Here is a 15,731-nt window from a genome sequence, read left to right as displayed (position 1 = left end):
TGCTATTTTTAATAGTCTTGGTTATTAATGGAACCTATCTCATAGGGCCATTGTGAAAAACAAGGAAACGATGTATGTAAAGCATTTTCCATAGAGCCAGACATAGTAAGCATGCAATAAATACTGGTTATTACAAATATTTTCATCTTTAGGCAAAGATAATGGATAATTCTGGAGATTCAAAGTGGAAAGTTTCCAATAACAACCTAAATAATTTTATTTTTATTTTTCTGTGGGCCCAATTTCCTGCTTTAAAGCAGCTTTAATGCTGCATTTGGCTCCTCAAGAGCTGAGGTAAAGAAACATTCTGAGGAATGTGTAGAAAAGTTATTTCTTTTAACTCTTTGATTCTTATTCTCCCTGAGTACATTTAACATTTTTAAATGGTCAGTTAGGTTTTTGTAGTGGATAGTCTACAAAAAGTACCAAACTTACATACAAAATGTCAGCTTGGAATGCACATGTTTCTAATTAGTAAGTCTTACTGTTCCTTAAGAAATAAATCATTCTAAACTTTAGGTGCTAGGTATTTAAAAGTTCCTCCTCTGTAGAAATTTAAAAAAATAAAATAAAAAGAACTGATGGAAAAAAGTTCTTTAGTATTTGCATAAGAATTTTACAGATCCCAAGGTAGGATGGCAGAACACACACACACACACACACACACACACACACACACGCGCACACACATGCACAAGCACACGCGCACACACACGTGTTATTTAGTATTCAGGCTAGTTTAGGATTACTCATTTTCAGAAATAACCAGTCATATGAGTCCCCACAGCTGCTCTGTCTCTGCCAAAGACATACTTTCTCCAAATGGATGTTGGGATCTCAAGCCCTTTCCCTGCCACTGCCATTCTCACCCCTGGTATATTGTCATCTTGCTGCAGGATCCACTGAAGTGCTCTATTACGTTCCTTTGCTGCTTTCTTGTTAGAGCCTTCTCCTGACATGCCAGGAAAAATGCCCAGTGGTCTAGGCCACCATCCAGGCTCCAACTTTCTTCCCATCAAGATGCAAGAGTTTCAGAGCTAAAGGGGTTGATACTTAAAACCCAGAACTACTCAAGTTCTGGGAACTGAGGACTCAGGCCTAGGGCAACTACTAGCATTATTCTAGTGGTATTTTATTTATTTTTTAGAGCATTTTTTTAAATGCTTATTTCTATATTTTGAGATAGAAAGGGTGGGGGGAGGAGCAGAGAGAAAGAGGGACAGAAAGAATCCCAAGCAGACTCTGCATGGAGTCTGATGTGAGGCCCAAACTCACGAACCATGAGATCATGGACTCTTAACCGACTGAACCACCTAGGTGCCCCTCTAGTGATATTTTAAATTAATAGGGTTTTGTGGGTTTGTCTGGCTGGAGGATGCTAATAACAGTGCTTCTTTTGGAAAATGTATTCTCAGTTCTGCAAAATTATCTTCTAAATAAATTTTGCAACCCATTTAAAAGTGAGTGGATTCCCTCAAAAAGTTAAATAGAGAATTAACATATGACCCAGCATTCCAATCTTAGGTATATACCCCAAAGAACTGAAAAACAGGGATTCAAAGAAATGCCTGCACACAATGTTCATAGTAGCCAGAAGATGGAAACAACCCAAATGTCCATCAATGGATGAATGAATAAACAAAATGTGGTTATATGCATATAATACAATATTATTCAACCACAAAAAGGAATGAAGTAGTGGTACATGTTATAATATGCATGAAGCCTGAAAACATTATGTAAATTCAATGAAGCCAGACACTAAAGGGCGACTACTATTTGATTCCACTTATATAAAATATCTAGAATAAAGCACATTTCTAGAGACAGAATGCAGATTAGAGATTCCAGGGGGATTACAAGAGGAGAAAATGGGAAATTATTGTTCAATGAGCACAGACTTTCTGTTTAGGGTGATGAAAACTTCTGGAAATAGTAGTGATTGTATAACACTGTGAATGTATTAAATGTTACTGAATTGTATGCTTTAAAATGGTCAATTTTGTGATACGTGAGCTTCAAATCAATAAAGAAATATGCTCAGTATCTAGAAGTATATAAAACTTGAAGTAGCAGATAAAGTATGTTTTGTTCTATAAAGAACATATGGTGGGAAAAGAGGACTGACTTAAGAGCTAGAAAACCCAAGAAGTCCAGTTTAAGCCTTAACTCGGCCATTACTACTCAGGCCTTCTTAAATGAGTCATTTCCCTCTCTGAGCCTCAGTTTCATCATGTAAGGAATATGATACCATCTGCTCTGCTTAATTCTGAGGCTGAGATTCAGAAACGGCATAGCAAACTAATATGTCAGGGAAAAAGTACTAATTGCTATAATAAATGGAAAGTTGGAAGCATTGGAACCCCAAAAAGGAAAAGGATGAATATATACTTTCTCTTTCTAACACCTTATCTCTTACTTCAGATGCTAACTAGGCTTTAGGCAAATCTTGAGAAACAATTATTTGGTCTGGAAGAGGTTCAGTATAGTCCAGGGTAATTGCTGGGGCTTACCAAGCTGGGGAACAAAGGCAATTTTAGTCTGAATGTGCAGTAGCCAGCCCAGTCTAGATCAGATTCTGTCTTGTGCAGTAAGCAATATAAAGCCCCAAAGGGATGCTAGAATCAATCTGTAGTCCATGACTATCTTTCAGATTATAAATGATCTATAGGTGAAATGGGGCCACTTCAAAGCTTCAGCGGTAATATGTGGGATGGGAAGGAGAATTTCAGTCTGTTTTGGTTAGAACCTTCAATAAATCAGGCTCCAAGTTTGAAAAAAGGGAAGGAAACCGAATTTGTAGCTTTTTTTTCTAGTGGCACAAGGCTTCTTGTATAGTAACATCTAATTTATCCAATACAATGAGGAAAGGTGTTGAAAGAATTTGTTTAAAAAAATTAGTCTCTTCAAAATATTTAAAGGTAATAATTTTAAAATGTATACAGAAATTATACTACCTAGTATTTACATTTTTATATAGTTAACATAACTAATATTTTCAAAATCCCCTAGAAACCGAAGGGAAAATGCAAATATGAAACAATATATTAGTTTATGGGATACTTGTTGAATTCACACGAATGTACAAGACTGAGCATACCTGTAAGTTGTTAAGGCAACAATAAATATGTTCTAGGTAATCTAGTATAATGGGAAGGATCCTGTATGATAGGGTTCTGGTGACCTGAATTCTAGTCCAAGGTCGGGCACTTATGGATCTATGTGACTTGAGCTTTCCCTGTAACTCTGTCTCCACTGTACAATGAGAAGGTTGGACAATAGTGTTCAAAAGACAAGGTGGTTTTTTTTTTTTTTTTCTGGTTTTAAATTTTAAGCAGTAGAACCTTTTCTTTAAATGAACTCTTCCAAGAAGTCTGCTATTTCGAATAAATAAACTCAGAGCTGCTCTGTTTGAAGTAAGGTAGGAAATCCAGACGCCTGTCTGCTTTCTGCTCTCTTATTGTCCTGACAGCCCCGAGATGCCTCTGAAGAAGCTTTAGGGCTCCACAGAACACAGTTTGAAACCCACTGGGCCAGATAAAGCCAAAGGTCTCTTCCTGTTCTAATATGTTCTGATTTCACTAATGTAGGCATTTTCAAATGTCCCATATAAATGCTTATTTTTGGAGGAGTTTTTTAATTGTAAATATATTTTTGGCAAATAGAGAAGAAAAAGTTCAGGAAAGCTTTCCAATTCTAATCTACTACCATCATTTTACTAGTCTACTTTCACACGGCTAATAAAAGTAAAAAATTACTTATATTAAAGGAATGAATGTTCCACTTTATGTTTTGACATTTTTTTCTTAATATAATTTACTTTTAATTTGGTATAAAAATCTGAATTTATTTCTCATTTTTATGCTTCTTGTAGGAGCAGCATTTTAAACAAATGCATACATTCCTTTAAAATATACACATACACTGTTTTTTTTGCCCCAGTAGCTCACTCTGCACTTAGATCTATACAATCACTATTGGCAATCAGCATTAAATGGCAATCTACCCTCTGGTTAGGAGCTAACTTGCTGCTCTAACCCATTTTTATAAACCTTCCTATATACTTTAATCCTTTCAAATGCAACTGTGACACAAACTATTACAGACTTTTAAAAACCTGTTCTCTTGGAAAAAAAAAAAACAAACTGTGGAGCATCAGTAACCAGATAGTATTCTCAAATTTCAGTGATCTAGTCCATGGAGCCGTCCCCTATGCATAGTGCTCTGTTTCATGCAGTACATGGCTTTAGCTGGCCAAATCTTTTTTTCTTCCCAATGAATCAGTAGAACAGTGAAGATCTTACTTTTTTTTTAAGCAGTGGCATATCAATGAGGCACAGATGTGTATTCCAACTCTGCATGGATGAGCACACTGTTCAATAGTGCTGGCTCACACGGTATCAGGGCGAGTTATCACTTCCCATGAAGGCACTCTTATCACCAGGGCCCAGAGAGGTGGCTGCAAATCGCAGCCTTTTTATTTTCAAGGCAGTTCTGCTGAACATTCAGGCTTCAAAGATTCACACTTCCAAAACTCTATAAGAGTTTGTGAACGCTCAATTTGCCAAAACTGTTTACAGTGTAATTGGGCACCGTACCTGTGTCCATGAGATAGCGAAGGCGCTTCTCCACCAGCGCGGCACGGGTGTCAATTTGCTTTTGCTCATTCTCTAGTGCTGCCAATTCTCCTACAACATACTGACTGGTGTCTTTGAACCCTTTCTGTTAACGAGAACAAACAGGAAGGAAAAAAAAAATCACTTGTAAGTTGCATTTTTCCTTTCTACAAACACTTAGTAAAGCACTTACCTAGAGAACCAAATAACACCGTTAGTATCACCCTTAGTATGAAAAAGCAACTCCCTGTGATTCAAGAAATTTTCATAAATGCTATGTATAGCAAAACTTTTGCAAATAGAGAAAATCTCAGCTGTTTAGTATTATATTTATAATTTAACACCCAGATTTGCCATATTTAAAAAGTTAATGCAGAGAAAAAAATTCTCCTTGAAGTCAGAGTTATTTAAGCATGGACGACGATAGAAGACAATTTTCCTCTTGGTGACTGTCAAAACAAACACCAATGACACATTTCATTCAAATGTGCAATATGCAAAAATGGAGCCTTACTAAGGAAATGATTCTTAAAGTATCTATCCTGAAAAACACAGACTTATTCTTACAAAAATACAAAATTAAAGAGATACATTTCTTGCTGTCATAGTAAATATACTATTTAAAATGCTTTTTAAAAATTATAAAAAAGAAGTTTCTAATATCTCCAGTTTTCCCTCCAGCTGGCTGCTGTACTTTAACATGTCGTTCTGTTGATATATCACTAATTATTGTAGCTGCGAATTCTAACTTGACAGGTGGTTTCAAACCTTGCTGCAAGGATCTAATGCAACTAGTGCACTGATTTGGTTAATCTCCCATCTAACCAAATTTGGATTTCAATTTGAAATGTTACTTTTTACAATCATCCATGTTTAAAAAATTATCCTTAGAAGTTTTATTTGAAGTAGCAGTTCTATTATAAAGTACCAGTAGAGTCTTAATTTTTATTTTCATATTACTCATTTAAATCATTAGGGGGTAGGGTTATTACTTGTGGTAGGGTTACAAAGAGATTAATTATGGCTCCCTTTGTAATACCTGTTTACCTTGTGACATTTCCAGAGCTAAGTTTCCCAAGTAGCTGAGGAATACTGAAGAAATGCTTAAGTGATTACTTTCACTACCACCATTACTAGCATCAGAATTTATAACATTATGTATTCAGAGAAACAAATATGAACAATCTCTTCTATCAAATCCCTTCCCTACCTAGAAGCATATTAATCTCTAAGAAGCCCTGAGGAATTATCTTTGGGTCCTCCTTAAACAAGAAACAAAATCAAGAATTATGTTATTTATGAGCATATTCTGGAATCACCATGATCAATAAACACATCTAACCATACATATGACTTATCTATCTTTGGAACCGGTAAATTCACATGTGAACTCTATATCAGCTTACTGTTAAACTGATTTTGGTGGTTGACAAACTTAAAGATCAAATGTATTTTAGGAAATCATAAAACTGATAATTTTTCAGTATAGTGTGATCAAATAAGTTACTGTATTTTTTAAAGACCCATAAAAATGGATATTCTCCCATCTCAATATGAAATATAACAAAATCATAACAGAATAAATGTAAATGGTAACTTTAAAATCTGGAATAACCTATCTGCCGTATAGCACAGCATTTCCAAAAAGGACTTTCCTTTTTTCATTCCCATACAAAGGGGCAAAACAAACATAGTCTGTAAAGACAACATGAGTAAGAAAGATAAAAGGAAGCAGAAATGATAAGCAACATATAAACTTCATTGTTTTTACAGACTGGCTCAGTTAAAAACAGTCACAAAGTTTATTACCAGATTTCTTTAGTGTGAGTATACAGTATACTCAAGTATTCTGCAACTTACAAATTATACCAAATATTCCATCTCGATATATGAGTGAGCTGTTCTGTGTACTAAAACCTGTCTTAGTACAACTTAAAAATGAGAAGTTTTTAAGGACCCTAATTTGTAGTCTGTAATTCTGAGTGCACTTATAAGGATTTAAAAATCCAGCAAAGACCATTTTAACAGTAAAAACAATGAAAATATTTACACAAACTACAGATAATAAAAAAGTAGCACCGCTCTTAGAGAGCTATGCTTCCAGACAAAAATTCAAGTTAAAACTTGTTCTTCCTGCTTCTGTCCCGCAGCTGTCCATCAAAAGCAGCTTTCTCCCTGCGGTCTATCAAATATTTCCCTCACAAATCAATTTTACACATGATCAGCCCATACCCCTACTGAGCTGAACCTCCCCGTTAATTAAGTGAAGAAATTACCATATATATTATATTAATGCAAACATCATTCAGCTAGTAATTCACGGCTGATCTGGATAATGGAAAGGTTGAACACCCATTAACCCAAGCCAACAAAATGGGTTGGCTGAGAAATTCTAGCAGGTCTCATGTGACTTTTCCCTCTAACTGCAGCTCTGCGGTATCTGCTATTGTAATAATTAAAATCCTCCTGGTAGATCAATACTGGAATCTCTTTATGGGAAGTGCCCTGATGGAAATGTCTCAAGGAAGCTGGGGCTGTGGAACTCTGAAAAATTCATTTTTTTTTATCTGACAATTATCACCACACTGCAGACTAATTCAACAGTGCACCCCTCTCACTCTGCTTTGAATGCACTGGAGATTGACATCTTAAAAAACCTAACATCTCATTTTAACAAATAAAGGCACTATTTCCACATACAGTTTGGAATTATCAGCAATCATGAAACCACACAAAAAATTAATATACATTAAGCACTTCATCTTCTGATGGCTTCCTCTGAGTTTCAGTTATCGCTGTCTTCTCCTCATTTCCTTTCTTTGTATCTTCCTGTATTGATCTCTGCCTTTTCATCTCTTAAAAAAAAAGGGGGAAAGACATGTAAAATTATTATAAAGCTTGATATTTGTGTATTGAAATGTGGATTTACACTATCAGCTTTTATATATATATATATATATATATATATATATATATATATATATATATATAGCTAAATACTATTAAATCATAAGATGGGAAAACATTTTTAAAAGTGTTCCTACCTGGTCTATTCTCAACATATTGACTGAAAGACTGAAGTTGAGTTTTTCTGACTGTAGAATCCTTGCTGAAAACAACAGGATTTCTAAATCGTTCTGTTGCTTTTTGTAATCGTTCAGTCCGGAGATCTTCTGTGCCATTCTAAAAGTAAAACAAATGTAGTTAAGACATCCTGATTGTATAAACGTGAAATTACGTATTAGCAGAACAACTTTTACTGATTTAAGAGAATGCCAAATTAGAAACTTTGTGAAAGAAAAAGGATTTCAAAGAGCTCTAAGTAGTTCAACTACAAGTGCTGTTGCCTGTAACCAAAACTTTGGGAGACATAGTTTAGATGGAGGATCACTCTTGATAACTTTGATTCATTAGATGCTGTAAACCCCTGTGTCTTCTCCCAATGATATGCATAATTTAAAAGCCATGGTGCTTCTTTCTGGTCCCCCACTATTCTGCCCCATCGGTTTGTACAGTCCCACAGACTTGTATGACAAGAAGAACTAGTTTCTAATTTTATGCCCATTGAGATAAACCACTAATGCTGGATGAAGGCTAAAAGGTAGGATTATAATACTACCCCACTGAACTGCATTTCATCAGCTATAACTTTCCAAAGCCAGATTTGTAAGTAAGCCCTTTACAGCTAAGGAAACTACAATTATCTTTTCCAGAGCTTCCTATGTTAATACTGGTAACAAATTCAAATGGTTCTATCAACAAGAAATATCCCAGAAGACTGAACTACTGCAGTGTGTGGAAGCTGCAGATACCGAGGTGCTGTGTACCAAACAAATATTTCATTTTATACCTAATCTTTTATTATTTTTATTAAGTGTTTTGAAAGTAAATAGGGAAAGGCTAAGATGCATGACTAATAGCTAAGCCTGCTGAATGCTGAAACTGGTTATCAAAAGCTACCAAGACTTTGCCCTTCCTCTGCATTGAGACAATCAGTAATGAGGGAGCCCTCCAATGGCCTATTCTCTAGCCTCAAGGAGGCCTGGGATACAGAATCCTCAGGGGAAGGTAACAGTTTATCCTTTTCCACAAACACAGAATGCCTCATTTATAAACGTGTAAACTGCATTTTATTAAAAAAAATAAAACCCCAAATCAATGCTGAAAGCTTCAAGAGAACAGATGGACTCTATATGTTCTTTATAAGCACCATTTAAAAAATCTTAACTAAAAAGATCCACACAAAGACAAGCTGTTTAAAGCACACCTTTTGTTGAAATAACTTTAAAAATTACCACATAAGAGATTTTTAGATAGCGAAACAATTTCATCTATTGAGACAATTAAACCTTAAGAATGAAAATACTCTCATTTTATTTTTTCAAGTTACAGAATATCTCTAGTATTAGTATCATGTACATACTATGCTAGCTATGTAGCTGGGATAAAAACAATTTTGGCTTTTATTTATTTGTTTAAGAAAAGTGTGTATTCTTATAGCTATTATTATAACTGCCCAATGGTTTAAAACTCAAGTCTTTACCAAAATAAACAAACACGGCTAAATTTTTTGAGGCCTGGCAACATGCTGAAATATCAGTGCGATTAGCCAGCAAATCCCATCTTAAGAAACGTTTTTATGACTAGGGACTTCTGCCACTTTACAAATGTATTCCTCTAAACCCACTAATTCAGTTAGCCTTTTCAATCCATTGTATTATTCTTAGGCCAGCATCATTCTGCATCAAATCCACTGCAGAAAGCTAAATTGAACGCAAAAAATCAGACCTGATCCAGGCTTCCTTTTGTTCAAAGATAGAGACCAAAAGTCCTCTGGTGCTGCCACACACTTTCATCACCAATTTATAGAAACCAACAGTATAAGGGAAAAGCAATGAAAGTCATTGTTTTGGGACTTCAAAGCATCTGTGTGTCAGAGGAAGGAAATCCTTTCCGTCAGCAGGGCAGTCCCCATAGTCCGCAGGTGGGTGAAAAGTTATACAGGACTAGAAGTGCCCTAAAGCTACAGAAATATTAATTACGCCATGAGAGGAAAAGAAGGATGGCTTGTTGAGGATAGTACAAATAGCCTAAATAATAATAATCTTCATGTGACATTTGGCTAAAATATTACTTATACAAGTTAAGATTCATATTGGCACACAACACTTGCAAGTATCTTTATATACAATCACATACCATCTTCAGTTATTAATTAACATTAATTCTAATTCATCTAAACAGGTCAGAGGTTGAGGGTAATAGAAAAAATGCTGGAATTCTCTTAGCAATATTCTTCCTAGCAAATATATATACATATAGAAGTTGAAAACAGTTTCTACACTCATGAACACAACAAATTAAAGTAGTAGTTTCTCTGGAAAGCAGTGATTACCATATTGCTACTTAATTGATTTGCTATTCAATAAAAAATGTCTATCTTAATCTTAATGTGAAGAACTTGTAAGAAATTGATTTTAGGTTTATAAAGTGCCAGTGGAAGCTAGAATGCACACAGAGACAAATATTTTAAACAATTTACCTTAATGTCTTGCTCTGAGCTCTCAGTTATAGCTTTCTGTGCAGCACTGGAAAGTGAATTTGCCACCTGTGGCTGAGCCTCTAGGAGCTTCTTTAGCTTCAAGTCCACCAACTTAGTGTTTTGTTCTGTTAAATACACAAATACTATGAATAACTGAGATGCATTGAGATATGTAGGCTATCAATTTAGGAGACATCACAAAAATATTACTATATTTTTAAAAAAGACATTAGATTTGTGAAGGAACCTATCAGACCTGACAAATGCACAACTCTTCATATATATATAAACTGTAATACATACTATATAACTATAGTATAAATGAGTAGTCTTTAGGTATGTTAACTATACATTTTTTTAATTGAGATACAATAGATATGTAACATTATATAAGTTTAATGTGTACAATGTGATTTGATACATTTATATAATGCAATATAATTACCACTGTAGCATAAGTTAACTCTTCTATCACATCATATAATTATCATTTCTTTTTTGTAGTGGGAACAACTAAGATATAATCTCTTAGCATATTCTTCATATACATGTATATACACACACACACATATACATGTATATATAATCATATATATTTTTCTCCCCAAATCAGTCCCCTTAAAGAATATAGTCAATATACCTTAAGACCATTCAGTTGCATCATATAGTTAATAGTAGCTATGTTTACCTGAAAACCTAAGCCTGCATTCGATGTATACATTTATATAAGTAACTGCATAGGTTATACATAATAAAACAAACTATCTACAAAGTAGATATCTAAAAGGGGCAATACAATTTATTCTTGTTACATTATTTCATTTTCAATTCTTCTAGTATATTAAATTTATACACATAATACCATATTAAAACAAGTTCTCAACATGACTCAGTCATGTATACATTGTTGGAATCAATGTTTAAGTGTGTACATTTATACCCAGCATTAAAATAGGGCATATGTTTAACAAATACCTTAAAATTAGAGGGCAGAAACACAACAATCATATTTTGGAATATAATAATTATGGATAGAAATTTAAAATAAATAAAACATAGCTACAACTTTTAAAATAAATAATTTCAAATTAATTTTAGCAAGTACACTAATCTTTAATAATAAAATAATTCAGAAACAAATGGAAACAAATAATTATATTTAAACAAATTCACTCAAAGGAACTGTTTAATAAAATGGTTGTTAAAAGACATGCCAACCATTTGGTGAATGATATTTTTCATAAAGATTAATAAGTTTTCTAATTATAAGACTCTTAATAAATGCTATTATCATTACTTTCATGCAAATTGGTCAGTTTATATTGCCAGGCTTCTCTTTTAAACAATATCTGATGAACTATGGTCAAATCAAGATAAAGATTAAACAATTTATTATTAAAACATTATGACTTTTATATACATATTAAAAAAAGAATTTTGGGGAAAATAAAGAAAGGCTAAAAATCATAAAACATGCTACGTGCTTCCAGATTCCAATTTGCACTCCTATTTCTTATTGCCATGAACTAAACTATAGTGTGGATTGGAAAGTCTGTCCTATGTACAGGCCAACACTTACTGGCATGTCTGAGAGTTGTAAACAATGTTTTACTTAACTCCAAAACCAAAAAGACTGAGAGGTGTTTTGTTTGACATACATGAAGAAGGAGTTTTTATTTATTTATTTATTTATTTATTTATTTTTTCAACGTTTTTTATTTATTTTTGGGACAGAGAGAGACAGAGCATGAACGGGGGAGGGGCAGAGAGAGAGGGAGACACAGAATCGGAAACAGGCTCCAGGCTCCGAGCCATCAGCCCAGAGCCTGACGCGGGGCTCGAACTCACAGACCGCGAGATCGTGACCTGGCTGAAGTCGGACGCTTAACCGACTGCGCCACCCAGGTGCCCCGAAGAAGGAGTTTTTAAAAAGGACAAGAGTCAAGCTGGTTAACCCTAATATATATATTTTTAATGTGAATGAAGTATTGGAAGTGTCACTTTCATTTTTTTAAAAATTTGTTTTATTATTTTCTTAAGTAATCTCTGTGTCTAACGTAGGGATCTAACTCATGACCCTGAGATCTAGAGTCAATGCTCTACCAACTAAGCCAGCCAGGTGCCCTTAGCCCTAATATTAACCAACCATTAAAGTAGCCCACCAAGTTGCTGTAACTAAAATGAGAAAATTCCCCCCACCTTACCTAAGAAATGACTAATTTTTCCTATCTTCATACTCTACTGCAAAATCAGAAAATATGTATCATTTACTGTCAATGATTTTATACTTCTATAAACTGAATCTTGAGGCTTTAATTCTATACCTGTAAATGCCCTCAGCAGGAGTGTTACTGGTTTCTGAGAAAGCCTTCAGTGGTGGTTGTGGTAAGGGGGTGGGTAAGCAACAACAATCTTTTCCAAAAAGAAAAAACAAAAAAGAAATCTACTATATTTTAAATAGAAAGAAATAAAGGGTAGTCCTAATTTTGGGTTAAACATTTAAATTTTTTCCTTAAATATCAGCATCTTCCTGGATTTGCACAATTATAAATATACTGATTTCCATTTAGTAAAAGTGTAGCTTAACACTAAGCCATGAAGGAGTGACTGAGAAAGGGCATGGGTTTTCTTGGGTGCTCCCTAAAGTCAGGAAGTCCTTAGCTGATTATATTTTGGAGAAATAACACCAGGTTTCAAACAGAAGAAGAAATAAAACAGGTTAGCACTGCAGGAACATGCCAGGGTTAGGAAAAAGAATACCTGTTTTCACTCCCTTTAGATTTTTACAGGAAAAGATAAATATTAGGGACCTCACTTCCTCACTTTTAAGTCTAGAGAGATTGCCAAACACTTTTTACTGCTAGAAGAATTCAATTCAATAAGCATTTATGGAACCTCTCAGGTATACAAAGCTTTTGATTACTATCTGACGCTGACTTATAAAGGTAATGCATCTAGAACACTCAACTTTTAAAGCAAGAGTATTTTATATTTTAAACACCAACGCAGTGATTATTGGTATAATATTTACTGACATAAGATATGAGATTAATAGCAGCCTGTATAAGCAGTTTTCAAAGTGTCTTATTGTAATTAGTTATTAAATAGTGTAAATTAATTTATTAGTACTATGTAAATATTTAAAGTAAGCACAAAATTTGCAAAATAATATTACAAGTAAGACTATCAATTCTAAACCAAGTCAGAAAATCTGATCCATGGTTGAGGTTTACATTTGAAGTATTCCATAGATACTACATCTATACCTTACAACATCACATCAAAATATTTATGCTGAGATGGGAACCAATGTTTGAATGCCTATAAGTTGTCTCATATAACATAAAATATAAAAATGAACTTTAGTAATAAGAGAATGCAAACTATAATTTATTCCAATTGTATTGCTAATTTTAACACTAAATCTAAAACAAAATAACATAAAATTGATGGAAAGTGGACTTAGCTAAATGATTTGTGAGGGCATAAGATGTAATAAAGCTACAGAAAGAATATTATCATTATTGATGAGGTAATAATAAAAATATAATTATAAAGTGTGCCATGCAGCAGGATGCAAAATATTTATAATTTGAAATTACCGGGAGTATCAAGGTCATTTTCTAAGTTAGTAAGTTCATCTCCACCTCCTACAACAAAGCCTTCAGGAATCTCCTCGTTAGTATCTATCTCAATATTATCATTTTCATCTGTAGGAACATGTAGCAATAATGTTAGTATATTATTCTATTTTATATCATTCATCCAAAACACTAAAGTAGAAAACCTAGTATTTTAATGACAGTTATTCAAATATAGTCTGACACAGAACAGCAAGAAATCAGTTTTAAGTCACTTTTCACTACTGGATTAACATTTGTATTTTACATTCATATGTCAAAGATGAATTGTCACATCAAAGAAGTTACAAAGGTTTTGACAATTTGTCACATGCGGTCTCTGAATCACTGAGTTCATCATGTCCCTATATTTTAAAATGTAATGTGTAAGTAATCTCTAACAACAGACATACAAAAATAAAGTTGGTTTACTAATAAAGTCATCAAATAATATTTCTAGATTTCACCTTTTTAGCAGTTATATAAATGTATAAAGAAACAAATCCTTCTACATAAACTTGTAGCTATATTTATATAATTTGTATGAAGACTTGAGTGCTTTTCCACTATTAATGAATATTATCATGAAATCATTATGGAAAAATTAAGACACATGATTGAGACTGGAACAGACAGTACCTTATGCAAAAGAAAGTTCAGAAACAATTAGAACAGTACATCTTGGGAGACTGAAAGCTGAAAAAAGTTAGTATTGAAAATTAAATACACGGAAATGAGGAAGTCACGCTAGTTTTTATACACTTAGTAAAACGTTTTGGATCACAATTAGTTGAGGTTTTTTTTTTTTTTTACATTAAAGTTTTTTTTTATATACTTGTTTCCTTTCTAAATCCAAGTGATAAAACTGGGTTAAGTAATTTTGAATTTTATGCATTTGAAAAAGCACAGCAATAATTTGATTTGCATGTAAGAGGTTTAGCTTTAAATTCTGTTACTGACAGGCAGTGTACCTTTTGGAGAAATACCTGTCTAGCCCTGAAAGTTAAAGAATATCCCTACTACTCTACCATTAACCTTTTATTGGGCAACTTTTATCAATAATGAGGTATTCCAACATCATTTCAAGTGAGAAATTCCAAAATTCTATACTTTTGGCTTCATCCTTCAATATTTGTCCTTTTCCCTGTATACCTTTGTGTTTGATTTTGGGCCTTCCCAAGTAAATACTTATTATGATCATTAATATTAATAACAATAGTTTACTTTTATTGAAGACATCCCACATACTATGTATGTCATTTATAAGAACACAACAAAGAAAAAAAAAGATTAATAAATTCCCTAGGGAAAAACATTGCTAAATGCTTTCAAATTGCCAAGGCATTATACTTGGCTACATTATTTAAGTACAATCAGTTGAGAGATATTTTCTAATCAGTTGTGCTTATTAGCACAACTAATTTCATAAATGTTAGCATCTTCATTATCCTTAAAAATTCTTCTCTAAGTAATTTTGCAGTAAACGTGAATGAACAAGTATTTCCTGAGGACTAAAAAAGTGTTTATAAGACTTCCTTGTATTACTCTGTCAGAGATAGTTCACTATCAGTAGTTTTTAGAGTGTTGCTGCCAACTAGCCTCTACTAATTATTACTGACCATAATTAATCTAGAGTGAAAGCACAAAATTCAACATTCATTCATTTGTTTATTCCAGAAACTTCTACTACATATTGTATCTACAATTTACAAAACACTGCTAGATGTTGAGGAGATACCGAGTTTATCTTATTCCACCTTAAAGATATACGTTCAAGTGATTACAAAACCATATACAACAGGTAAGTGTTATGGGATAAAAATAAGTTACAGAGCAAATTCAAAAAATGAAAAGATTTCTCTTTGCCAACAGTACCAGGAATTGTTCTTCAGAAGCATTAACCTTCGAAGCATTTAAAATTAAAAAAAACTTTTTTAACGTTTATTTATTTTT

General features: G+C 33.5%; 1 protein-coding gene across 10 annotated transcripts in view; it reads right to left on the bottom strand.

Moving 5' to 3' along the window:
* EHBP1 (EH domain binding protein 1) overlaps positions 1-15,731 on the bottom strand; it is a 366,236-nt gene that overhangs the window by 39,372 nt on the left and 311,133 nt on the right. For 7 of the 10 annotated variants that reach the window (XM_019433536.2, XM_019433609.2, XM_019433691.2 and 4 more), the window contains 5 exons: positions 13,761-13,868; positions 10,159-10,283; positions 7,661-7,799; positions 7,365-7,471; positions 4,599-4,722 (listed from right to left, as the gene is read on the bottom strand). In XM_019433536.2, the coding sequence (XP_019289081.1) occupies positions 4,599-4,722; positions 7,365-7,471; positions 7,661-7,799; positions 10,159-10,283; positions 13,761-13,868 (603 nt within the window). The remainder of the gene's footprint in view (positions 1-4,598; positions 4,723-7,364; positions 7,472-7,660; positions 7,800-10,158; positions 10,284-13,760; positions 13,869-15,731) is intronic. The other 3 variants (XM_019433918.2, XM_019434008.2, XM_053890722.1) reach the window with 1 other exon arrangement.

Source organism: Panthera pardus, unplaced genomic scaffold, assembly GCF_024362965.1.
Source record: "Panthera pardus isolate Hobbes unplaced genomic scaffold, ASM2436296v1 HiC_scaffold_25, whole genome shotgun sequence".
Classification (NCBI taxonomy): Eukaryota; Metazoa; Chordata; class Mammalia; order Carnivora; family Felidae; genus Panthera; species Panthera pardus.
Note: the sequence above shows the minus strand (reverse complement) of the source record. Positions and strands in the feature narration are given on the sequence as shown.